The sequence below is a fragment of the Trachypithecus francoisi genome, unplaced genomic scaffold (assembly GCF_009764315.1).
Source record: "Trachypithecus francoisi isolate TF-2019V2 unplaced genomic scaffold, Tfra_2.0 Lachesis_group3, whole genome shotgun sequence".
NCBI classification, from domain to species: domain Eukaryota; kingdom Metazoa; phylum Chordata; class Mammalia; order Primates; family Cercopithecidae; genus Trachypithecus; species Trachypithecus francoisi.
In genome coordinates, this window is record NW_022681468.1 from 109,106,514 (window position 1) to 109,132,256 (window position 25,743).

At 40.5% G+C, this 25,743-nt stretch overlaps 1 protein-coding gene across 4 annotated transcripts in view; it reads left to right on the top strand.

Moving 5' to 3' along the window:
• Window positions 1-14,621, top strand: part of LOC117070304 (5-formyltetrahydrofolate cyclo-ligase) — a 52,874-nt gene extending 38,253 nt beyond the window's left edge. For all 4 annotated transcript variants that reach the window (XM_033189246.1, XM_033189243.1, XM_033189245.1 and 1 more), the window contains exon 3: window positions 14,155-14,621. In XM_033189246.1, the coding sequence (XP_033045137.1) occupies window positions 14,155-14,387 (233 nt within the window). In that variant the 3' untranslated portion in view covers window positions 14,388-14,621. The remainder of the gene's footprint in view (window positions 1-14,154) is intronic.
• The last annotated feature ends 11,122 nt before the right edge of the window (window positions 14,622-25,743 follow it).

Below are 25,743 nucleotides of genomic sequence, written 5' to 3' on the forward strand. Positions count from 1 at the left end.
TGTCAGCCTCCTGAGTAGCTGGGATTACAGGCACACGCCACCACACCCAGCTAATTTTTGTATTTTTAGTAGAGACGGGGGTTTCACCATGTTGGTCTGGCTGATCTCGAACTCCTGACCTCATGATCTGCCTGCCTTGGCCTCCCAAGTGCTGGGATTACAGGCGTGAGCCACTGTGCCCTACCAGATTCTGGGTTTTAAGAGCAAGTTTCTCCCCCACCAGAAGAAGACTTATTGAAGCAGATAACAAGCCTAGTTGCAGTGAAAAAGACACTTGGAACTCACTGGAAAAGGACATTATATAAAATCCAGGTACTATTATTTCAAAGTAATAGGTTACTTTATCATAGACTTGCTGTAATAGAATTTGTTCTAGATGGCACAAGACTCATGTTAGCTGAACTATGAGTCCTCTTAGGCGTGCAGGAAGAGAGCAAGCTGAAGAAATATAATGTACTGTGTAATTTTATTTTAGTTAAATGTACTGAACCAGAGAGGTTGCAGGACTTTCAAGTGTTCATTTAACAGTTCAGTAAAAAACAAATGGTGAAAGGCAGACAGAAGTTTCCATTTTACTAAACTCTTAAGGCTTAGAAATCATGATACAATAACTAATGAAGAATAGTGGGCCAGGCACGGTGGCTCACACCTGTAATCGCAGCACTTTGGGAAGCCGAGGTGAGTGGATCACCTGAGGATCAGGAGTTCGAGACCAGCCTGGCCAACATGATGAAACCCTGTCTCTACTAAAAAAATACAAAAATTAGCTGGGTGTGGTGGTGCATGCCCGTAATCCCAGCTACTTGGGAGGCTGAGGCAGGAGAATGGCTTGAACTGGGAGGTGGAGGTTGCAGTGAGCCGAGATTGCGCTACTGCACTCTAGCCTGGGCAACAAGAGTGAAACTCTGTCTCAAAAAAAAAAAAAAAAAAAAAAAAAAAAAGTGACTTTGAGAGCTCATCTTCTAAAAACTGAGAAAAACAGAAATAGTTCCCAAAATACCCTTGTATTTCTGTATCTGAAGAAATTGTTCTTCACTGCTTTCAAGAGACTTTTCTTTCTTGAGTACACCCTCACATGAACATGAGCATAGGATGGACTGCCCTTTAGACTCTTCCCTCAATGCCTAATTTCTTTCTTTCTTTCTTTCTTTCTTTCTTTCTTTCTTTCTTTCTTTCGTTTGTAAGGAAACACATAACAAAATTTACCATCTTAACCATTTTAAAGGTACAGTTCAGGAGTGTTAAGTATATTGACATTGCTGTGCAACAGATCTCCAGAATTTGTCATATGGCATATCTGAAACTCTATACCCATTAAACAGTTCTTCTTTCCCCCCTTTCTTCAGCCTCTGGTCCATTCTACTTTCTGAATCTATGAGTTTGACTACTTTCAAGACTTCATTTAATTAGGATCATATAATGTTTTTTTTTGTGTGTGACTGGCTTAATTTATTTCTTGATTGAGTCACACAGATAAACAAGGAATTTTCCTTAAATTCTCAGAGTCACTAAACTTTGATTCTAAAGAGATCTGAGATATTGAATCTATAAATAACTTAAACAAATTTACAAGAAGAAAACAAACAAACACATTAAAAAAGTAGGCAAAGACACGTACAGATACTTTTTGAAAGAGGACATATACATAGCCAACAAGCATATGAAAAAATGCTCAAATTTTTTCACCATTAGAAATACAAATCGAAACCACAGTGAGTTACCATCTCATACCAGTCAGAATGGCTATTGTTAAAAAGTCAAAAAATAACAGATGCTGGTGAGGTTGCAGAGAAAAGGGAATGCTTATGCATTGCTGGTAGGAGTGTGAATTAGTTCAGCCACTGTGGGAAGCAGTGTGGCGATTCCACAGAGAACTAAAGACAGAATTACCATTCGACCCAGCAATCCCAGTATTGAGTCTATACTCAAAGGAATATAAATCATTCAATCATAAAGACACATACACACATATGTTCATTGCAGCACTATTCATAATAGCAAAGACATGGAATCAGCCTAAATGCTCATCAATAGTGGACTGAATAAAGAAAATGTGGTGCATATATACCATGGAATATCATGCAACCATAGAAAAGAATGAGATCATGTCCTTTGTGGCAACATGTATGGAGCTGGAGGCTATTATCCTAAGCAAACCAACACAAGAACAGAAAACCAAATACCGCATGTTCTCACTTATATGTGGGAGCTAAATGATGAGAAACACATGGAACAAAGAGGGGAACAACAGACACTGAGGCCTCCTTGAGGGTGGGGAGTGGGAGAAGGGAAAGGATCAGGAAAAGTACCTAATGGGTACTATACTTAGTACTTGGGTGATGAAATAGTCTGTACACTAAACCCCCATGACATGAGTTTACTTGTATAACAAACCTGCACATGTACCCCTGAACCTAATATGAAAGTTAATAAAAAAGATATTGAAAAGTTCCATCCACCCATTTTACAGATGAGTAAAATCAGACAAGCAGGGGTTGCCTACAGTTAGTGAAAAATTATAGGAAGTTTTGTAATGTCTTCTCCGTTTCATTTTTAGGTCCATCTGATTATCAACAACTCAGATGCCAAATAAATACAACATTTAGAAATGCCATTTAGATTAAACTAGTGCTGATGTGGATCCTATTTTCTGCAGAGCATTTTTACATATCTGCAGTAAAGAGAGTTTAAATTATATTTTTTTCAGTAAGATTTATTTTTGTCAATATCTGCTAAGATAGGATAAGCTGATATATAGATTTTTTTTTTGTTGTTAAAAACCTTATGGCAGAAACTGTAAAGTAGGGATTGGCAGGGTGCTTTTTCTGTAGAGGGCCAGATAGTAAATATTTGGGGCTTCATGGTCCATACAGTGTCTGTTGCAGTGATTCAGTTCTGCTGTTTTAGTGTGAAGACAGAGCATGTCTGTGTCCCATTGAAACTTTATTTATAAAATCATGCAGTGGACCAGATTTGACTTGCAGGCTATAGTTTGCAAACCCCAGTGGTAAAGTATTGGGACACCATTCCCACTTTTCAGTCTGCAGTGACCTAGCTTGCTTCTTTCTTTTTTTTTTTTTTTATTAATTAATTAATTATTTATTTTTTATTATACTTTAAGTTCTAGGGTACATGTGCATGACGTTTATATCATGTATAACTCCCCAATGCAATCCCTCCCTCCTCCCCCCTCCCCATGATAGGCCCCAGTGTGTGATGTTCCCCTTCCCGAGTCCAAGTGATCTCATTGTTCAGTTCCCACCTATGAGTGAGAACATGCGGTGTTTGGTTTTCTCTTCTTGTGATAGTTTGCTAAGAATGATGGTTTCCAGCTGCATCCATGTCCCTACAAAGGACGCAAACTCATCCTTTTTTATGGCTGCATAGTATTCCATGGTGTATATGTGCCACATTTTCTTAATCCAGTCTGTCACAGATGGACATTTGGGTTGGTTCCAAGTCTTTGCTATTGTGAATAGTGCCGCAATAAACATACGTGTGCATGTGTCTTTGTAGTAGAGTAATTTATAATCCTTTGGGTATATACCCAGTAGTGGGATGGCTGGGTCATATGGTACATCTAGTTCTAGATCCTTGAGGAATCGCCATACTGTTTTCCATAATGGTTGAACTAGTTTACAATCCCACCAACAGTGTAAAAGTGTTCCTATTTCTCCACATCCTCTCCAACACCTGTTGTTTCCTGACTTCTTACTGATTGCCATTCTAACTGGTGTGAGATGGTATCTCATTGTGGTTTTGATTTGCATTTCTCTGATGGCCAGTGATGATGAGCATTTTTTCATGTGTCTGTTGGCGGTATGGATGTCTTCTTTTGAGAAATGTCTATTCATATCCTTTCCCCACTTTTTGATGGGGTTGTTTGTTTTTTTCTTGTATATTTGTTTGAGTTCTTTGTAGATTCTGGATATTAGCCCTTTGTCAGATGAGTAGGTTGCAAAAATTTTCTCCCATTCTGTAGGTTGCCTGTTCACTCTGATGGTAGTTTCTTTTGCTGTGCAAAAGCTCTTTAGTTTAATTAGATCCCATGTGTCAATTTTTGCTTTTGCTGCCGTTGCTTTTGGTGTTTTAGACATGAAGTCCTTGCCCATGCCTATGTCCTGAATGGTACTACCTAGATTTTCTTCTAGGGTTTTTATGGTATTAGGTCTAACATTTAAGTCTCTAATCCATCTTGAATTAATTTTCGTATAAGGGGTAAGGAAAGGATCCAGTTTCAGCTTTCTACTTATGGCTAGCCAATTTTCCCAGCACCATTTATTAAATAGGGAATCCTTTCCCCATTTCTTGTTTTTGTCAGGTTTGTCAAAGATCAGATGGCTTCTTTCATATACAATTGTAGTTGTTTATGGTGATGGTGATGATGATGTTGACTAAGAAAATAATATAAATCAAATTATTATCTGTTGATATAATTTTAGAGTTATTTTCTAGACAATGTAGTAGGCTTAAGATATAAAAAACATACTTAAGAAAATAGCTAGCATGTTTGAAGTACATCTTCAAAAAGAAGACTGGAAATTTTTCTGAGTATTGATAAAAAGTTTTTTTTCTAAAGGAAATAACTTTGTTCTTATAAAGATAAGACATAAAGAATAAATTAAAAATAAGCCCAAATATCCAAGCCAAGAGTAACCACTGATAATAACCACATTTCGGGCTTTTGCTAGGTGATTTTGGTTGGCCTCCTCTAGACCCACTGTCTATCTTTTCTACTTGCTCAGTGGTGGGGAAGACCAGCCTCTGTGGACTACATCAGCAGGCAGCAATGAAGACCAGAGGCTGCAGGGTGTTACCCCTCGCCCCCAGTGTACATCCACACTCCAGTCAGGCAGCCTTCTCATCGCAGCTCTGCGGGTTCTTATAACCATGCCCTCCGCATTCCTGCCCCTTGCACCTTCAGGCCAAGCTGATGGTACGGTCAGCTACCCCAGGGACTGTACCATCTCTCTTGCTTTCTCTAAGCATCTCCATCTCTTTATTAATCTTTTCTCGTTTTCTTGGTTTGAGTGTGCCATCTGTCCCTCACCATGGTCCTGACCTGACTGGTACAGCTGCTGCATCCAGTTTGACTGATTCCCAACAGCAAGGCAAATAAGCAGAGCTTTCCCTGTCTGCTTTAATTTCATAGGCAAAGAACAAAGTTTCCACACTTCACTAGAGCTACACCACCATTCACATTCCCATGCCTGCATATCCTAGCTGTATGACTTTGGGCAAATTACATCATCTTGATTTTCTCATTTGAAAAAAGGGGATAACAATATATACCTCACAGAACTGTTGGTAAGATTAAATTAAGTCATGTTTGCAAAGAGCTTAGCACAGTGTCTAGCACACAGCTGAATGTGCTGAAAGGGATTGTAAAAGAGCAACTTCATTTTTCTTGGTTTGTAAACAGATACACCTCAAAAGATCCTTTAAAAGAGAAAGGCTATTTCTAACAGAGGAATGCTTTCCTATCACACCTGTTTCGGAGACTGTATTTCAGTGAGCCATTACGGCTCCTGCTCTGCCTAAGGCTTGAGCAGTTTCTTACGGACCGCTCTCACCTGCATGTTTCTAGCTGACAGGAGGTGGCAGTAGAGAGCTAGGCCGACCCTTGCCCATGGTTTGGGCTGATAGGAAATCTGCAAGATAGCTCTTGGAGTGTTAGTATTATGACTCAAAAAATAACTTTCAGAGTCAACAGGAAGAGGATAGGCATTATTCATATCCCCAAGTATAATACAGCTATAATTTATTGAATACTTACTAGAGTTTTACCTCCTTTATTTAGTCCCTATAAAATAGATAGCGTTATTTTTGTCTGAAGGAGAAGAAATTGGGTTTCAAAGAGAGTAACTTTACTAATTCAGTAACTTTACTAATGTTTCTTATCTAGTAATGGTAGGTATGGGATTCAAACCCAGGCAGTCTCTGTAGAAGCCTGCACAGATAAACTGCTGTGCAGGACTGCCTCCAAGGCTCTTGTCCTCGATGTGCTATAAGGATGATATTTTTAAAAATTTGATTCCATATGCACATGATAAAAATTTAAACCATACAGAAGAGTACTGTGAAAGTGTAAAATATTCTTCCCATCCAAGTCTCCTGTTACTTAATACCTTGTTTCAGAGGTAGCCACTCTTCTTTCGTATCCTTCCTGTGGTATCCTTAAAGGGGTGAACGTGTATTATGGATAGAAGGATTGGTTTCTATAACCCATTTTATCTTGACTTCTGGCCTGTTGTCCTTGATATTTTTCTAGGCTCTTTGGACTAGGTAGGAGGAGAGTGCTGCTGTGAGATCTTCAGCAGCCAAGTCGCTAAATATTATTCACATTTCTTATTTGCTTTTTCAGCTTTACTTAGAAGAGTCTAAATTCCTGTCACCTCCTATTTCCTTCATTTAAACACGTAGTGTTCATAAGGTTGAGTGAAAGCCTTGAACCCATAATACACTTAGGTTTTAAATATAAGACACACACAGATTGTCTTATATTCAGAATACCTCATTAACTGATTAGCAGAATGACCTGTGTCACCCAGGGATACTAGGAGAAGGGCTATCTCACATGGGGTTGGTACTTACTTCTAATGCTTTTGTGACACATGTCCCTATATTCTGGTGCAAATGTTAGTATCCGAGTTAAAAGAAAGAATTTTATAGTAACAATGCAGAAGTGATCAATTATGATGATCATGTCTTTAATAGATGATTCTTACTACAATGTGTTTCATTCGGTGTGAATATTCCCAGATGACCAAAATAGGTTGTGACCATTCATAGCAGAAAGAGTGAAAGTGTGTTTACAATGTAATTTTAAAAAATTAGCGGTCTATAATAGGTGGCTTAGTTAACTCCTCCTTAAGTATGTTATAGATTTGCAGGGAACCATATATTTTTAAAACTCAATTTTTATATATAATCGGAAGTTGAATATATTTTATTGCTGCAGTAATGTAAAAGATTTTATTACCTTCTATGTGCTGTACTGTTTTATATGAAGAGTGTTTCAAGGAGGTTGTGCTTCAGTCTGTTCTTTCTAAGGCAATCATAATGAGTTCAAAACATAAGGTATTGATTTTTGACAGTTCTGCCTCAAGAGCTATCATGAATTAGTGGTTCTGTATTTTATTTTAGGATTTCAGCTTCTTCATGTTTTAGAAGCATGTCTGATGGAAGTGCCTGTGTCTCTCTGTAATCAGCCACGTGGCCTGAGGAGTAGGCATGCAGCAGTTGATTAAGTTGACATTTGGTATTAATAGCTTAGAGACTCTTTACATCTTAATATGCTTATCCATTCTAGATTTTGGGTGAAGGTAATTTTGACTGATGTTTCATAGCTATTAAGTGGTAGTGTTGGATTCAGACCCAGGCAGCCTGTCTAGAATCCTACACACTTAAACCCCTCTCGTCTACTGCCTCCAAGATGCTTGGCCTTGTTGTGTTTCCTCCATATCTTTACTTAATCTCATTTGTATCTTTTGGCAATAGAAGCCGTGTATATTGTTGAATCATTATCCATTTGGAACAGCAAGCCCTCAGCTTCATCTCTTATAAGCTGAGTCTCTTATGAGTTGAATGACTTTAGGGAGTAATTTGACCTCTCTGAGCATAGTTTATTCTTTTGTGAAATGGGGATAATAGTTCCCACCCTCCTGCCTCCCTAGGTAGATGTACTGACCAGCTGGTTTTATTTATCCTTCTCTTTCCAGGGTATGGCATCTTGCCCGACACATTGTAGGCACTGTACAAATGTTAGTTTCTGTGCTGTCCTTCTCTTTTAGAAGCAGGACTTTGGTTAAGAGTTAGGTGTCTCATGGGGTAATCTGAACAAGTCACTCCTTGGATATAGTCAGGAAGCTAAAATAAATATAACAAAGGGACTACTCATTATAGCCCTTACATCCTTCACTGTCATTCTTTTTTTCACAGTAAATAGAATTGAGCTCAAATTCTCTGGGGAAAGACAAAAGCTCTGCTCCCAGAAGGAAGGGAGAAGGATTCCTGCTGTTTAATGGACCACAGGCATTCTTACAGTATAGGATAAGAGCTGGTCACACCAAACTGCATGGACTGGGCGGACTCAATGGAAGTTTAAGATTTGTGATATTATAATTGTTATGATAAATAAGTTAACAAAAAGAGTAGAAGGCCCTTACAGGAATGAAGAACAGCATCACAGGAGCAAAGGTTTGCAGGTAGGAAGGTGCCCACATACCTCATGGCCTCTAACACTTATTTTCAGCCTTCTCTTCAGTATTACAGTAAAGACAGTCCACTGGCTGAACTGATTATATTCTGCAAAGCTCAGGACAGGGAGTCTGAGTTCAGGACATCTTAGGAGGTGTCAGGGGCCCAGGCTGCCTTGCTGCCAGAATTAATAAGAATGTTTTGTGAAGGTGAACTGAATCCTCAGAGCCTAATACTTCTGTCTCAGGAAGTAGAGGCATTTATAGAATCTTACTTCTTCATTTTTTTTCAAGGCCTACTACCTAGGCTTTTTTCCTGGTCAACGAAGATTCTGCAGCTCAGCATCTGTCCCCATCTCTCCACTTATATTATCCTTGCCCCGTTGATTCCCTAGTTGCCAAATCTATTACATATTTTTGTGTCCTTACCTTACTTGTCCATTCTGCCACATTTGACACTGTGTCTACTTCTCTGTCCCTGAAACTCTCTTTCCTTATGTTCTATGATGGGGGTTATCACACTGCAGCCCCACAGGCCAAATCTGGCCCACTATCTGTTTTTGTAAATAAAATTTTATCAGAACACAGCCAAGCTCATTCATTTACATTTGTCTTTGGCTGCTTTCATACTACACAGCAGAGTTATGTTGTTCCAACAGAGACCCTAAAGCCTGCAAAGCCTAAATTATTGATTCTCTGGTCCTTTGTAGGAAAAATTTGCCAATCTGCATCCTATACCTTCATTCTCCCCTGGTTTTCTTCCTCCTTTTTTTTGCTCTGCTGAACCCCTTTGCTGAGGGAACATGTAAGAGCCCGTTCTAAGGTAAGATTATAAAAGCTCTGGTCAAAAAATACTTGAAGTATTGGAGAAACTATACCTGTTTCCCTGCTACCTGGTTCAAGAAATAGTGCCTAAGATGTCTTTAAAAAAAAATAGAAAGTTATCCTAATAAATACAATTGTTGTGAACAGATAACGCTGCATTATCTAATACAGTTTTCATGACCAGCTCCATTTTACAGATAAGAAAACAAATGGAAGCACAGAGATTGCAGTAGCTTGCTTGTGATCACACAGCTAAGAAATAGCCTGAGGGCCCATGCCCCTAATCACCACATCAGACTGACTCCAGAGGGCACTGCTGTTTCAGAGCCAGCACCAAATGAAAAGACAGAAGACATTTTTGAGCAAATAAATGCAGTGTGTGTGGGTTTGGGTGAGTTTTCCAAAGGTTACCTTTGCAGTTTTGGAATGCAAGATCACATTAGAAAGCTAGTAAACCTGGAGAAAAACACTCAACAAACCATGACTCTGCAGAATAATCTTGTGACATCTAGAGAGCTCTGTGCCCACTAGCACAGAAGGTGAAGTAAGTGCACACAGAATTAAAATTAGAGCAGGTTGGCTCTTGCACATTGCGCTGTCAGTGGACACTATTAATGAGCCCTTGGTGATTTGAAAATAGAGCCACACCAGAGGCATATGAACTGTGCATGGACCAAGTTTTTTCTTCTGTCTCCCCTATTGAATTCTAACCTGGTGGTGTGTGAAGGTGTCTCTGGTGTCTACCTCTATTAGTGGGACCAGTGTGTGTGAGGGAAGCTTGTTGAGCCTCTGCATGATTTTTAAGTCCCACTGAGCCGTCACCTTTGAGGAGGAAAAACATCCAGCATAGTGTTCCCAAAGTGTGAGGAGCTGCAGGGGTGTGTGTGGCGGGTAGGTGATGCATGTGGGGATGGTGGTAAGGCACAGGAAGAGCTTCAAGGGTGACAACAAATAAAGTCAAACAAAGAATACACAGTGTGTTTCAGGGAGAACACTTGGATTTACCAAGTAGCAGAAGTGGGAGCAGACTAGGAAGTATATCTTAAGGACCTGAGGCCAGGAGCAACCTGTGATCCCTGTGGTTGAAAGGAGCAGCAGGAACAGTTCTGTGGGCAGGGCTACAACAACAACACCCCATGTATGATGCAAGGACCTCCACGTAGGAAGGGCCTTTTCTGAGCTTTGGTTACCTGGGAATCCAAAAACCATTCTCCTCTTGCTTTACAACTCATTTTGAAAAAGCAACCATACAAAGTTGTATTTTTATTATTTTATTTTATTTTTTTGCCTCTCTGAGCTAAATTTATGTACTTTGGAATTACTAAAATAGGGGATGTCATGCTGGGATTGATCCATTCTGCAAGCCAAATACTCATTTTTCAGGGTTTCTTTGGCCTAAAATTATATTAAAATCCAAGGATGAAAGAGAACTTGGAAAAATTATGGCGCTCAAAGAAATTTTCTGTCTGGTGAGGGAGACAGAGATGTGTACCATCAACTGTGGTACAAGGTAGACTTCAGTGAGAGCTGTGATCAAAGTACAGGGAGTAACAAGAAAAGAGGCAGTAAGATTAACTCTTGCTCAAGGGATTTGAGAACGTTGTTTTCTTATCTCTGTTTCATTTCTTCATTCTTTTCCTCCAACTGCATAAATGTGGATGTTCCAAAATTCTGCCTTGTCTTTCTTGTGTATTGACTCTGGTGGGAATCCTGACTATTCTCCTGGCTTCTCTTTTGGTCTCTTTGCTTTTTTAAATTTTTTATTGTGGTAAATAACGTATAATGTGAGATCTACCCTCCTGAAAGTTGTAAGTGTCTGGGAAATTATTGTTAACTGTAAGCACAGTTGTACAGCAGATCTCTAGAACTTTTTCATCTTGCATGAATGAAACTCTGTACCCGTTGAATGTCAACTGTCTGTCTCCCGCTTTCTCCTGTGCCTGGTAACCATCATTCTGCTTTCTAAGATTTTGACTACTCTAGATAGCACATGTAAGTGGCATCATAAAGTATTTGTCTTTTTGTGACCGACTGATTTCACTTGGCATAATATCCTCCAGGCTCATCCATGGGTTACATATTGCAGAATTTCCTTCTTTAATATGGCTGAATAATATTGATTGAATATATGTACCACATTTTGTTTGTTCGTTCATCCATCGATGCATACTGAGGTTGTTTCCATATGTTGACTCTGGGGAATAATGGTGCAGTGAACGTGGGAGTGCAAATATCTCTTCAAGACCCTGACTTGCAATCCTTCTGGATAGATACCCAGAAGTGGGATTGCTGAGCCATATGGTAGTTCTGCTTTTAATTTGTTGAGGAACCCGTATACTCTTTTCTTTAATGGGTGCATTATTTTACATCCCCACCAGCAGTGTGCAAGGGTTCTAATTTCTCCACATCCCTGCCAACATTTGTGGTTTTCTATTTTTTGGATATTGGACATCCTCGTGAGTGTGGGGTGATGTTTCATTGAAGTTTTGATTTGTATTTCCCTGATGATCAGTGATGTTGAGTATATTTTCATATGCCTGTTGGCCATTTGTATGTCTTCTTTGGACAAATGTATGTTTAAGTCTTTTTTGTTTTTGAGACAGAGTCTCACTCTGTCGCCCAGGGTGGAGTTCTGTGGTGCGATAGCTCCACCTCCCGGGTTCACGCCATTCTCCTGCCTCAGTCTCCTGAGTAGCTGGAACTATAGGCACCCATCACCACACCTGGCTAATATTTTGTATTTTTAGTAGAGATGGGATTTCACTGTGTTAGCCAGGATGATCTCTATCTCCTGACCTCATGATCCACCCGCCTTGGCCTTTCAAAGTGCTGGGATTACAAGCATGAGCCACTGTGCCCAGCCTGTTTAAGTCTTTTGCCCAGTTTTTATTGGGTTATTTGGTTTTTTGCTATTGTGTTCTAGGGGGTCTCTGTGCCTTTGACCCCAAATCTGCATGCCTGTACCTGGTGAACTCTACACTTACGTCTTCTGCTACTCCTCAGCTTGATCCTTCTGTCCCAGCAAGTAAACTACTCCCCACTTCCTATTCCCTCACTTGGCTCTTGCCACCCTTCTTTTGGTTTCTGAAAGATATTTAGACCCAACTCTGACACATCTTAAAAATCCAGGTCAAGTTGAGTTTTCCATGAATTCTTCCCTGAGCACCCAGTGTTTGCTCTCCTGCTGCTGAGGTCTCTAGTATTTGTCTCTGTTGCTTTTGAGGCATTTGGCAGAGACTGCTGCTGTGCATTGGAATGGATATTACATGTGAGTATATTTTGTGCTAACTGAACTGCCACCTCATGAAGGGAAGAGACTGTGTGTCCTCCAGAGGACCTTACAGAGCACCTTGTCATACTGTAAAGAGGCAGGAATCCTTAGAAAGGTGTGCGCATTGGCCTGGCGCGGTGGCTCAAGCCTGTAATCCCAGCACTTTGGGAGGCCGAGACAGGTGGATCACGAGGTCAGGAGATCGAGACCGTCCTGGCTAACACGGTGAAACCCCGTCTCTACTAAAAAATACAAAAAACTAGCCGGGCGAGGTGGCGGGCGCCTGTAGTCCCAGCCACTCAGGAGGCTGAGGCAGGAGAATGGCGTGAACCTGGGAGGCGGAGCTTACAGTGAGCTGAGATCCGGCCACTGCACTCCAGCCTGGGCGACAGAGCGAGAGTCCGTCTCAAAAAAAAAAAAGAAAAGAAAAAAAGAAAGGTGTGCACATTGTGTGTTCTAGGTGTGGAAGACAGAACTGAACTTCAAGCCTGATAGTGCTCTGGCAACAGAAAGAGGACACGAGGGAGTAAAGTCCAAATTCACAGTCCACTATCAATGATCTGGATGGGGCAGGGAGGAAAGACAAAAGTCAGTGACTAGGATCTTTTTAGCAAGTTGGGATTGAAATAGACAAGCAGGTTTACAGGGGAAGGTCATTACTGTAATCTGAGGCATGCTTTGCTGGATTTTGGCAGGCAGGGGTGACCGGTGTATGCTGGGAGCCAGAGAGAAGCTGAGTTCACCTCACAGTTCTGCAGGTAGTCAGAATATCTGCTGATAGCAGGGGCCAGCTGTGCTAGCAGTCTGATCTTCTCTACTCTGAACACCCTGTTCCAAAGAATTCATGGCTTCCAACCCTGGTATATCTTGCCAGCAATGCTCTATGAATGGTTAGTCCATGACTAAGCTATAGGTCACCCAGAAGCTCCCAGAACAGCTGTCAGGAGGCCAAGACTCAGTACAAGGAGGCCACAGGGCAGACCACTGGGTTGCACATGTAATGTGGCTCTTGTGCTAACACTGGTACCCCATGTTTCTTGCCAGAGGCTGTAGTACCATTCCCTCATGGAGGTCCTTCACCTAGTGACCTTTATTGCCATCTTCATGGGGATCCCCACACACCCTTCCTGCAGTTGGGTTTTTACAGCCTCCAGGACCCTGCCTCCCACCCTGAGCTTCAGCATTCTGTCCTGATAATGTCATAGCCAGTTCTGGTTTTTGTGTTACTTGAGAGGGTTCTAGCTAGAGGATTAGTTGTGGGTCCCCATCTTGTACCTTTGGAATGTCCCTGAGTAGGTCAAAGCCTGCTCTCACATGAATCTGGGGAAGCCCGGCAGCCTGACCTTGCCTCTCCAATGGGAGGGAAATGAGGAGGGAGTAGGCTGTCTGAACTGCTAGGTATGCCTGACAGTGGACTTTTTCTGCTCACTGACCCTGAGAACAGCTCTGTCCTTTATGGCTCCTCGACCCTCTCCCGCCCTCCAACTGTCATTATTCTGGGGCATTGATTTCCAAACCTGACAGGTATGGAGAATCACCAGGATGCTAAAAAAAGAGGACCCTATCTATCTCTGGAGATTCTCTTTATTTAACTAGTTATGAATGAGGCCTGGGAATCTGGCACTTTTGTACAGATATATGTAAAATATCTATTGGAAGGATGAATAAGAGACTTAACTGAGTTGCTGAGTAAGTTTTATTTCCTTTTTTGTCCAACTCTGTGCTTTTTGGCTATTAATGGTCACAAATTGTTTTTAGAAATCAGAGAAAGAATAGATGTCATTACAAAACAAAAAACACATCCTGAAATGATCTTTCAGAAACAATTAATCCTCTTAAATTTGTTCCTTTTTTCTGCAGGGGGACTCGATCTCATCTTCATGCCAGGCCTTGGGTTTGATAAACATGGCAACCGACTAGGGAGGGGCAAGGGCTACTATGATACCTACTTGAAGCGCTGTTTGCAGCATCAGGAAGTGAAACCCTACACCCTAGCATTGGCTTTCAAAGAACAGATTTGCCTCCAGGTCCCAGTGAATGAAAATGACATGAAAGTAGATGAAGTCCTTTACGAAGACTCATCAGCATCTTAAATCTGGATTACTACAGCCAAATAATCAGTGTTTTATATGAGAGTAAAGCAAAGTATGTATATTTTTCCCGTGTCAAAAATTAGTTGAAATTGTACATTAATGTGAATACAGACTGCATTTTAAAATTGTAATTATAAAATACCTTATATAAAACTATCTTTAAAAACCAATAGAAGTGTGGATAGTAGAATATTAATTAAAATGGAGGCTATCAGCCTATGATTTTCAGCTTAACCTCCTGGTGTTAATGTGACAAGTTGATCTGTCTACTTTGCAATTTAAGTTAAATATTTATGAGGAACTGTGCTCCGACTGAGTGCGAGAGGAAGGTAAGCTCACTGGGAGTGGACACTGTATTTCATTATGTCCTGTCGTGACCTGATCACGCATGGAGACTTGGGGACTATTAATTGATTTGTTGGTATTTGCTTTGGATACAGAATTCCCAAGAATATTATCTCACTTCATCATGACTTCCTTTACTCACTCTAGAATTTTATGTTGGACACTTCTTAGCTTTTGGTGGTTAGTAAAGGGAAACCTTTTATGATTTAAATACTTTCACTCCACTTATTGGTTACCATTACTGCATGTATCAGCCCCTGATGAGTTTAAGATCTGGTATCTTATAAGTTAGAAATTATTTCTGTTTACTCATGGTTTCTGCTTTGGAAATGAAATTTGCTGTGAGTTGAAAGTTGGCAGATGGCACCACAGCTAGGGAGCAATAATTTTGTTGTGGGGATGATTTGGTCATCCCCAGAAACCCAGGAATCTTAATAGACACGGCTCTTTTACTCACACCCCATGTCCATCCTGTCACCAGGTCTTGTTGATTTTGCCTCTGAAATGCCTCTTAAATCTATTCTCTCCTTTTGATTGTCCTGTCACTGTTTTTGTCCAGCCTTTTAGCATTTCTAAGCTGGACTAGGCAAGAGTGTCACACCTGCTTCCCTTGCCTTCCATCTTGCCTCTTCCAGTTTATTTCTCAAGCTGTGGTCAAACTGATCTTAGAAAACACGAATCTAATCGTGCAGCACCCCTGACTAAGGTCTTTCAGTGGCTGTTCAGAGCCTCCTGGGTAGCAAACAGATGGCTTCTGTTGTATACAAAGCCCCTTAAGAGAGGTCTCCTCATCTACTTTTTCTAGCCTCTTGTCTCCCCACTCTCATCTTCTCCTTCTGTAACACTGAGCACTGCAGGCTTCTTCTGCCCTTTGCACATTGTAAGCATGCATTTCTCTCTGTCTGAAATGCTCTTTCTTTTGTTCATCTAGAAGGCTGTTTACCCTTAAAAACTCAGCCATAACATCATCTCTTCTGTGAAGTCCTCTGCTACTTTCCCAAGCAGAGTGAGTGTTCTTTCCCTTGTCTGAATGGCCCTGGGCATTGATCTGCTTATCATGTTGTCTTAGGTATCAAATTATTTGTTGTCATATCTGTCCCCTTTACCATACTGTGAGCTCCAAAGAAGAGAAGTGATCTTTATACTTCTTATGCTTAGTAGACAACTAGACATATAGTGTGTGTGTGTAATTTTTTAATGAAATAATTGGATACATTGGAAGTGTTTCATTCAAAACACTCATTCATTATTCTTTGGATAATAGCATAGATTTGATGTTTTATGCGCAAAAGTAAAAACATTTGAAAAATACATTTGAAAAACCCATATTAGGCTAAATATGGATTTGTACAATATAATATTTGCGATGAGAAATGGGAAGGAAACCGAATTCTTACAAGCTATGAAGTCGCATTATTGTACTGGTTAAAAATATTGGTAAGTATTATTTTGACTATAAGGTTAAAATGAATGTTAATGTAGCTGACATGACTGTTGGTCTGAAATGGTTGAGCAGTAAAATTCCTGACCTACTGCAGGTCTAGAAAGTTTAGTATTGTTGAACTCAGTCTATGTTATTCTTCTATTAAACGAGAGCATTTAAAAACCACTCTACCAGCTCCTCAAGTGCAGACAGAATGCCGAGTTAACTGGCCAGAAAATGCAGGGTGCTGAGATTCAAGAAAGTCAGAGGGCCATAGGGTCTCTGGCCTGGAAAGAGAAGCACTCCCTCGTGACCAGTAATGCACAGTATTTGTGCAGAGGGTATTGGAAGGGAGAAAATGCCCCTATGATGCAGGTGATGACAACACTGTAACTCTGATTAGGGCATACACAGAGGCTGAAGATAAGGCCTTAGACTCAGGAGGCAAGCACTTCAGTACAGGCTAACATGAAGCAAGAATGGTGAGCGTCTCAGATGAGGGGACAATCTGAGTAGAAGAGAAATAGCAACTAGATCTGAACAAAAACAATTTCAAGTATTGGGAAATTGGAAATATATCAGGGCCCCAACATAGGTCTGTGCTTGCTGTATATACTACAGAACTGTGCTTAATTTAATTAGAAAGTAAACTATATAAAGTTCTAGTCAAGAGCATTACACATTTAATCACAAAGTCTTACTAACTAGGAGATTGATAAATGTGTCTAGGCATGAGTGTCTTGCTACAGAAGCTCAGTTCTTGGTCGCAGTTTTTTTTTTTTTCCCTACGGAGATCATTGAAATTCAGTTGATCACACTGCTCTTTAGTCATATATTTACATGCTTAATTTCTCCACTACCCTACGATCTCCTCAAAGGCAAATTCTCTGCCAAATTCATGGTTTATTCCAGTATCTACCACAGACACGCAAAATAAAGAGCCAACAAATTCTTTTTTTTAATTGTTCCAGCAACATTTATTGAATATGTAACTTTATGTCAGTTATAGATTAAGTTCTCCAATATATGTGAATCTGTTTGCTGGCTTATTCATTGTCCCTTTGCTATGTTTTTCTGTCTCAGCACCAGTCCCAGATTGCTTTAGTTCTCACAGTTTTAAGTCTTGATGGCTACGAGGGTAAGCCTCCTTCCTAATTCTTCTTCAGGAATGTCGAAGAGCCAATAAATTCCTGATGAAGGAATGAACCAGTTTGAATATTGCCCTGTCTGTGCTGTGCGCTTGCTCGTTTTTATGTTGGTTGCTGTTTGCTGCTGAGATTCTGTCCCCTTGGCATTGTCTCAGGCTTGGATTATTCCAGATCAAGTTTTCTATTACTGCGTTGTGTTGTGTTGGGCAGTCCATGTATGTGTGTCGCATTGTCTGTGCTACTTTTCCTTCTTAGTGCTCTCTCGTTTGTTTTTTATGGTTGTCTTCTTCCCTATTCCTGGATGGTCATAGACCTCCTGCCCTTTAATGGTAGTTTCTAATCCCTATAAGCACCCACCCAAATATGTTTATTTATATGCTTAAAGTAATAATAAATTTTTCTGAGTAATAACATACACATAAAATATACACACAAGAAGTATGAGATAATGTTGACGTAGGATATATGATATATAATTTATAATATACTTGTTTATATATATTTTATACATACAAATAAGTATAATATACTCATTTTTAAAAACAGCAATATGATCAAGAGCAGCATGAGATGATGTTGAAGTAGAATATATTATATATAATTTATAATGAACTTTTTAAAAAAGCAATATTTTTTAAATAAAATTTTTTGGACATTTACTATTTTTGAAAACCTTATTTTAACACCTTTTGAATGATTCAAAATTCTGGTTCTGACCTCAGTTTATTTCAATATTTGGTCTTAAGGGCTGTTAGAGCTGAAAAAGATACCTTCTAGAGAAGCAGATTCAGATGGAGGGAAAACTATACCTACTAAAATTTTCAATCCTATTTACCAATTTTCTAAAGATAAATTTTTTTAAATTTAAATCTGGCTGGTAAATATCCAATTTCTTGATGTGAATATGTAATTTTTGCATGTTAATCAGAAGGTGCTGCACATTTACGTTGTTAATAAAGTGGGGGCTGGAGTTCAAGGTTACAATGAGCTGTGATTGCGGCACTGAACTCCAGCCTGGTGACAGAGCAAGACCCCAAACAACAACAAAAACACATAAAAAACAAATAGGTTTGAAGCTTATTGAAATTCTTTCAAAGATTTTAAATCAAGTTAGAAAAGTTCTGCTTACAAGTTTTTTAGTTGTGTAGATGTGAAAATGTTTGTAGGTGTCACACTATTAATAGGTTTTGACAACACAGTCATATAATGACGAAAATATTTCCAAATAGCCATTTTTATATGCACTCTCCATACTATGAGTCTCTGAAAGTAGTTCCTTTCTGTCTCAGTGATGAAATACAACTTTCACTCTGAAAATTCAAATGAGATGTATTTATTTATTTATTTGAAGTTTACTAGTAGCCATTTACAATCTCAGAAAGGTCAGAAAATGTGGAATACTTGCTCTTTGTGCAAAAAATACACATAAAACTAATATTTAAGTTACAGCTTTATTTATTTATTTATTTATTGAGACAAGAGTCTCTCTGTCCCCCCCTCCGACTGGAGTGCAGTGGTGCAATCTTGGCTCACTGCAACCCTTGCCTCCCGGGTTCAAGCGATTCTCCTGCCTCAGCCTTCCAAGTAGCTGGAACTACAGGTGCCCGCCACCACGCCCAGCTAATTTTTGTACTTTTAGTAGAGACGGGATTTCACTATGTTGGCCAGGCTGGTCTTGAACTCCTGACCTCGTGATCCGCCCGCCTCGGCCTCCCAGAGTGCTGGGATTATAGGCGTGAGCCATCACGCCTGGCCAGTTTACAGCTCTTTTAAAAGTATTTTAGCTTGAGATGATCAGAGAAATTTAAGTGAATCAAAGATTGTTTGTGGGTACTTCCTATTGCATCTCAAAAAGAGTTGTAAATATTCTACTATATGTTAAAGGTCTTAATTTTATAAACTTCACATCAGTGATACCCTCAACACATGGGACATCTTGCCTGTGAATTATTTAGTAATGCTATTGCTCAATTCTTAATGTGGAATCTACCATCTCACATTTATATATATATATATATATTTACAGACAGAGCCTCCGTCTGTTGTCCAGGCTGGAATGCAGTTGCGTGATCTTGACTCCCTGCGACCTCCACCTCCTGGGTTCAAGCAATTCTCCTACCTCAGCCACCCGTGTAGCCGGGATTACAGGAGTGTGCCATTATACCCACCTAATTTTTGTATTTTTAGTGGAGATGGGGTTTTGCCATGTTTCTCAGGCTGGTATTGAGCTCCTGGCCTCAAGTGATCTGCCCACCTTGGCCTTCCAGAGTGCTGGGATTACAAGCGTGAGCCACTGTGCCCAGCCCCATCTCAAATTTAAAAAAACATTTCAGTCAAAGTAGCCATTCCATCAGGGATTAGACTTAGTTTGCTCATAAAATAAACTTTTTTTTTTTTTAAGGTAGATTAATTTTGAGAAATATATCCTCACCACTTCATCGCTACCTTAATGTCTTTCTTCCTGCAGTGGTACTGTAAGAGGAGACATGTTGGAAACATCTCTCCTACTCAACCTCACGCCCTGAAAAATTTATTCCTGTACTTATTTCTTCAGATTGTCAGCAGTGTTTTCTACTTGTCATCCAATAGTACTTCCTGACAAAAAGATGCATGAGAACTTTTTTCCCCCTAAATTGCTTCACCAGTATTTCATCCATATTTCCATGACATGAAGAACAAGTATTTTTTAAATGGTATGTTACTTTTTGTCTTTTGCTATTAAGTGAGAAAACTTTTGAAAAGTTTATAAACATTTATGGCTATATTTAGTGAGCATTGCTCAACAAGTATTGGAATTAGTATCTCGTGATGTTAAGTATTGCTGAACACATTGTGGAGGTTCGTCTCATCTTCTGGATCTGTAGCTTCTGCTAATTGTGATGGCTTCACACTTTTCATTGTGTGTATCTGAAGGGTGAGGTCCATCATTAACCATGGTTAACACAGATACCTACTTTAAAAAATCTTTGTGATAATTTCAATTTTTTTTGGCTGACTTCTTGGTAAAACTTAATGTTTTCTTTTCCTGGCTGATGAATAGCTTGCACCAGGAACAGAAGTATCAGCTAGTGTTGTCATTTTTGCTTGCGTTACAGGCTGAATATCTCCTCTCCGAAATCTTGGGACCAGAAGTGTTTTGGATTTGGGATTTTTTTTTGGATTTCGGAATATATGCATTATATACTTACTGGGTAAGCATCCCTAACTGAAAGTCTGAAATCTGAAATGCTCCCAAGGATATTTCCTTTAGGCCTTATGTTGGTGCTCAAAAAGTTTTGGATTTTGGAGCATTTCAGATTTTGGCTTTTTGACTTGGGATGTTCAACCTGTATTACAATTATCCTTGGTCTGCTGTTTCTTTGCAAGAATCTTTTTAAGCTACTTGTCCAGTGGCTTTGTTTAGTGAAAACTACCTAATAGGTAAGCCCTTGTGTCTGGGCAGATACCAAGGAACTGCAGTACATCTCAATATGCTGAAATCAACTAAACACCCCTCCCACATTATCTAACTCCTGCACCCCTGCCATCTCCCACCACAGCTTGTATATTGTACCTGACATAGGACCTTCTGATTTGCAAGTGGAGGGAGGAGCTGATGTCAATCTAAATTTTAACTTTTAGCAAAATGCAATTTTTTGTCTTTTCAAGATGAAAAGTAAATATTAATAGAGGTTCTAATGTCTTCTTCCCAAAACCCAATGGGTTAGGTTCACTGGTCACTCCACTTAGTGGCTCTGCTTGAGCTACAGAGTCATGAACTCCATCAGTCCCTCCTCTGTTGTGTGTGCTGACTGTGTGTATGTGTGTAGCCTCTTGCTGGTACTGGCCTCCCCGTGATTTCTTCATCTTTCTGGTCCACTTGTATCCCAATACAAGCCTTTTTGTCTTCTGTCTGAGTGCTCTGGTTGGGGCTGTTATTTTGCCCGCAGTATTTGGGTGGAATAACTTCTTTAAGTTATTCTTTTAAGAACAGAGTGCCTTTAAGACCCCTGTCACCTAGGAAACAACAGATCCCTTTCCTGTGGGTCTTTCCCTTTCAGACTTCCCCTGGCTGCCAGGATCTATCTCTGAGTATATCAAAGGATTTCTAAGACTAGATTAAAAACTAGAAATACTTTTTAAGTCCCCTACTCTTCGCCTTTCCATTTTCTCCCTCTTCCCATCACCAGTTGCAACCGTTTTTTTATTTTATTTATTTATTTATTTTTGAGACAGAGTTTCGCTCTTGTTGCCCAGGCTGGAGTGCAATGGTGTGAGTTCAGCTCACTACAACCTCTGCCTCCTGGATTTAAGTGATTCTCCTGCCTCAACCTCCCAAGTAGCTGGGATTACAGGCATGCGCCACCATGCCAGGCTAATTTTGTGTTTTTAGTAGAGACAGGGTTTCTCCGTGTTGGTCAGGCTGGTCTCGAACTCCTGACCTCAGGTAATCTGCCTGCCTCAGCCTCCCAAAATGCTGTGATTACAGGCGTGAACCACCATGCCTGGCCACCATTTTAATATTGAGACTTATGATGACAACAGACCACATCATTGCCAGTGAAAAAGATATCTGAAGGAAAACCTATTGTATTTTATTGCTTTATTATGTGTCCCGTGAATGTCGTATTTATCCTTTTAGTCTTAAAATAGTATGTTTAAAAAGTACACTTTCAAAGCAAATTGTTGTTTCAATGGTGAGTCAGATCCCAAAGAGTTCACTACTATAAATGGCAAATATTTGGTTTATCACTGAGGAATAATCTCTTCAGGATTGAAATGCAAAAAATGTTATTTCCTCCCAAGCTTAGAGATAAAGAATACTATATTATTCTGAAGATCTGGGTTGAGATACTGTAGATGTTGACCATGTAGAATGGATACATTGCTGTAAGTCCTAAGTACTTGCTGTTCCTCAAATCTAGCGGTAAGATAAGATAGCAAGTCCTGCTCCCTGTAGGTAATGTAAGAACCAGTGGACAGTAGAGATTAGTTATCAGTGTGGCCATCTCCTCCAGGCCCTCCTCCATACTTCCACGATTATCTTCATAAAACATAACTCTGCCCAAGCCACCTACCTGCTTAACAGCTTTTGATGGTTCTCTGTTGCCCAAGGAATAAAGTCCAAACCCTTAGCTTACAGACAGGGCCCTTTCCAACCTGGCTACAACCTTGCGTTATCTCTCTCTCTCTCCCCATCCCCATTTCTCCTCACCCTCCTCCATGTGCGCGCACACGCACACACATACTTTTTATACCCTTCAGACCAATAATGCTAGGTACCAACAATGCGGGGTAAGAACTAGATTTATACAATTGAATATGATAATTAGTCTAGAATAAGAAAAGTGTGTTAACCGATAGTGGATGGTTCGGGAATGGAAGAGTCAGTGAACCACCAAAATATTCTAGAAAGTGAGTATTCACCTTTATTGGCACATGAATCACCTGGGGATCTTGATAAAATGCAGATACTGAATCAGTAGGTCTGAGGTGTCTAGGGTGGGGCCTGAAATTCTGCATTTCTGACAAATCTTGGGTGCTGCTGCTGCTGCTTGTTGTTTGCTGCCCACTTTGAGTAACAAGATTCTAGGCTGCACTGTCCGATGTGGAAGCCCTAGTCACATGCGGCAATTTGAACTTAAATTGATTAAAATTAAATAAAATTTAAAACCTACTTCCCTGGTAAGCAGTTAAGATGGTAGCCACATCTTAACTGCTACATAGGCTCATTTGGCTAGTGTCTACCATATTGGATAGTGCTCTATTTCTGTCATCGCAGAAAGTTCTGTTGGACAGCACTGTTTTCTAGAGCACTATTTTTCAAACTGTTTTCTACAGACTACCTCTTAAATCGGAATCTCTGGGAACGGGGGTTGGAAATTTGCATTTTACATAAACACTCCAGGGTGCCTTCTGCATGTTAAAATTAGAGGAACACTTCTATAGGGGATCTAAAATCTGCTATCCAGAGGTCAATTTAATGTGAGAATAGGTAGATATCACAGACAGACATGGGGCAGCTCAGCTTAAATTGGAATACCCTCTTGCCAGTCATGAGAATCATATCTAGTTGTCTACAGGTGCCTCAGGTTTTGTCTGGCAGAGATGATTTCTGACACCAACGCTATATAGGCAGCCTGGGCAACATAGTGAGATCTTGTCTCTACAAAGTTAAACAATTAGTTGGGCATGGTGGCACGTGCCTATAGTCCCAGCTACTCAGGATGCTGAGGTGGGAGGATCACTTGAGCCTGGGAGGTCAAGGCTGCAGTGAACTGAGATTGTATCACTGCACTCCAGCCTGGGCATCAGAGCAAGACCCCATCTCAAAAAAAAAAACCACATAGGGTGGAGGAAGCATAGCCCTCAAGCCAGTGGTATTCTGCAGGTGTGTAGCTGGTCCCCGGTATATTCTCTGGTCTCATACGCCTTCTGGTCCTCCAGGTGCTAACATCTGGTGAGGACCACAGCCTGCATCTGGTTTCAAGGATGACTCCCAATCCTGGAAGGTACAATCAAATTATCCTTTTCAGATCGATTGGATCTGCCTTTCCTGCCCAGGAACATATTTTGGGAAAATCTTTTTATTTTTTTTTGCCACATTTCAGATATGAAAAGAAGTTCCATTTTCAGGGATCAAAAAGTTCAGCCCAATCTTAAATCAAAATTTCATTTTCTTATCCAGCATTATGCTTGTTTCTTTCTTCTATGTCCCTCTCCTCTCCCAGCTCCGATGTAGTCTTGGTGTAGAATTTCATTTTCCTTGCTCCACACCCTTTCTTCGGACTTTGAAGGTTCTGACAGTCAAGGAGAAAGGCAAAGCCGGCCTGAATCAATGCTAGTATAACCAGGCCGTCAGTGCCTTCTACACCTCAAATGCCCAGCTGATTTTCTTCCAGTTCCTTTGTGGGTTTTGTGGAGAACCTCTGCTGGCACTGTGTGTATTGCACCATTCTCTAGCTTACTTCTGACAGTCTCTGCTCAGATCTTGCCCTGCAGAAGCACACCCCTGAAGTTCCCTAGCCCAACTGTCAGCCCTCTTGACCAAGTCCTTTCAGGATGACTTGAGTCTATTAATAGCTCCACTTAAGGTGACTACTTGGCTAAATAGGTAGTTGGCTGCATACTTGCCCCATCAGACTGGAAGTGTCAGCTGCTCTCATGCTACTCTTGAGGGCTGCTCCAGACAGTCCACAACTATCAGAGTTCTGCTACTTCCCCAAGTGCTGGAAGTCACATGTCACATTCTCCCAGGAACTGTTGCTGCTCTACTCCCAGAACTGATAGTAGCACCAGGGTGTCTGATTCTGCCAGGAGGGAGATACCTCTTTTGGCAAACACTTCCATGCTCTGAAGCAGCCTTTACTTGGCTTGGAGTCATGGCAGGGAATCGTGGGGAGGGGAAGGAAAATGTCACAGCACCCTTACACTTATAAGTCCTCTTTCTTCAAAGAGTCTGCTTAATCTCTTTTTTTCTAATACAGCCTGGAGAAGGATGGTGGCAGTGACAAAAGAGTCATTCTGGCTCTGTTGGTAAATCCTACATGGATGTATATGTTGGACATCCCCTATCCTGCACCTACATCCTTTCAGACCACTTTTTTCCCTCTAGCCATTGGGTACAGCAGACTGGCTGCATACAGGTGAAGCCAGACAGCACTTCTCACCTGTGTGATTTTCAACCCTGGAATGTCACATCTGAGTGAGACCCTTGCAAGGACCTTCTCAGTCATTCTGGTGCATGTACAAACCTGGAAATGTGTGGTAGTTAACACCTCAAGGGGTAATGAATGCTTGGCTAGTGTGAATTAGAAGCCAGTGGATAAATTATCTTCTCTTCCAACCCTTAGGCAGACAATTCCGAGGTGTATTCTCCATCATTCCTGAGAGGATTGTCAGGCTAGTTGCAGCAAACTTCTGTGCCCATGGTGGCAACCAGGTGGATAATTCACCCTCAAATTGGCCTTCCCTCTGTTTCCCTCTTCCCAGTCCCCACTCCTGTTTTTTGGGGATCATTTCCCAAAATACTTTGTGCATGCAATTCCTTGTCCTAGGCACTGCTTTTTTGGGGACCCAGTCTAAAACAACATGTTCATTACCTCTCTTTAGAATATGGGGATGCTTGTCATTTATTGTCCTTGCTTTGTGGAAAACGACCAAAGGAGAAGTCCCGTCTAACATCCATTGGAAATGGAAAGCTGACAGTCATAGACTGATTGCCAAGCAGAACCCCACGCTGCTTAACAGCTTGCACAGCGTTCCTGTTGATGTGAGTTCTTGTTCTTGTTCTGGTTTTTGAATGGGGGGTAATGTGAGGTGGACAGATAAACCTTGATTTAGATGTTGAAGAGGGTCTCTAAGAACAGGAGTCTATAGTCTCTAAATTGGAGTCTGTAGTCTAAGATTACTTTGTCTATATTAGTTATGGTTCTTTGCTTCAAGCAAAGACTAAGAAAAA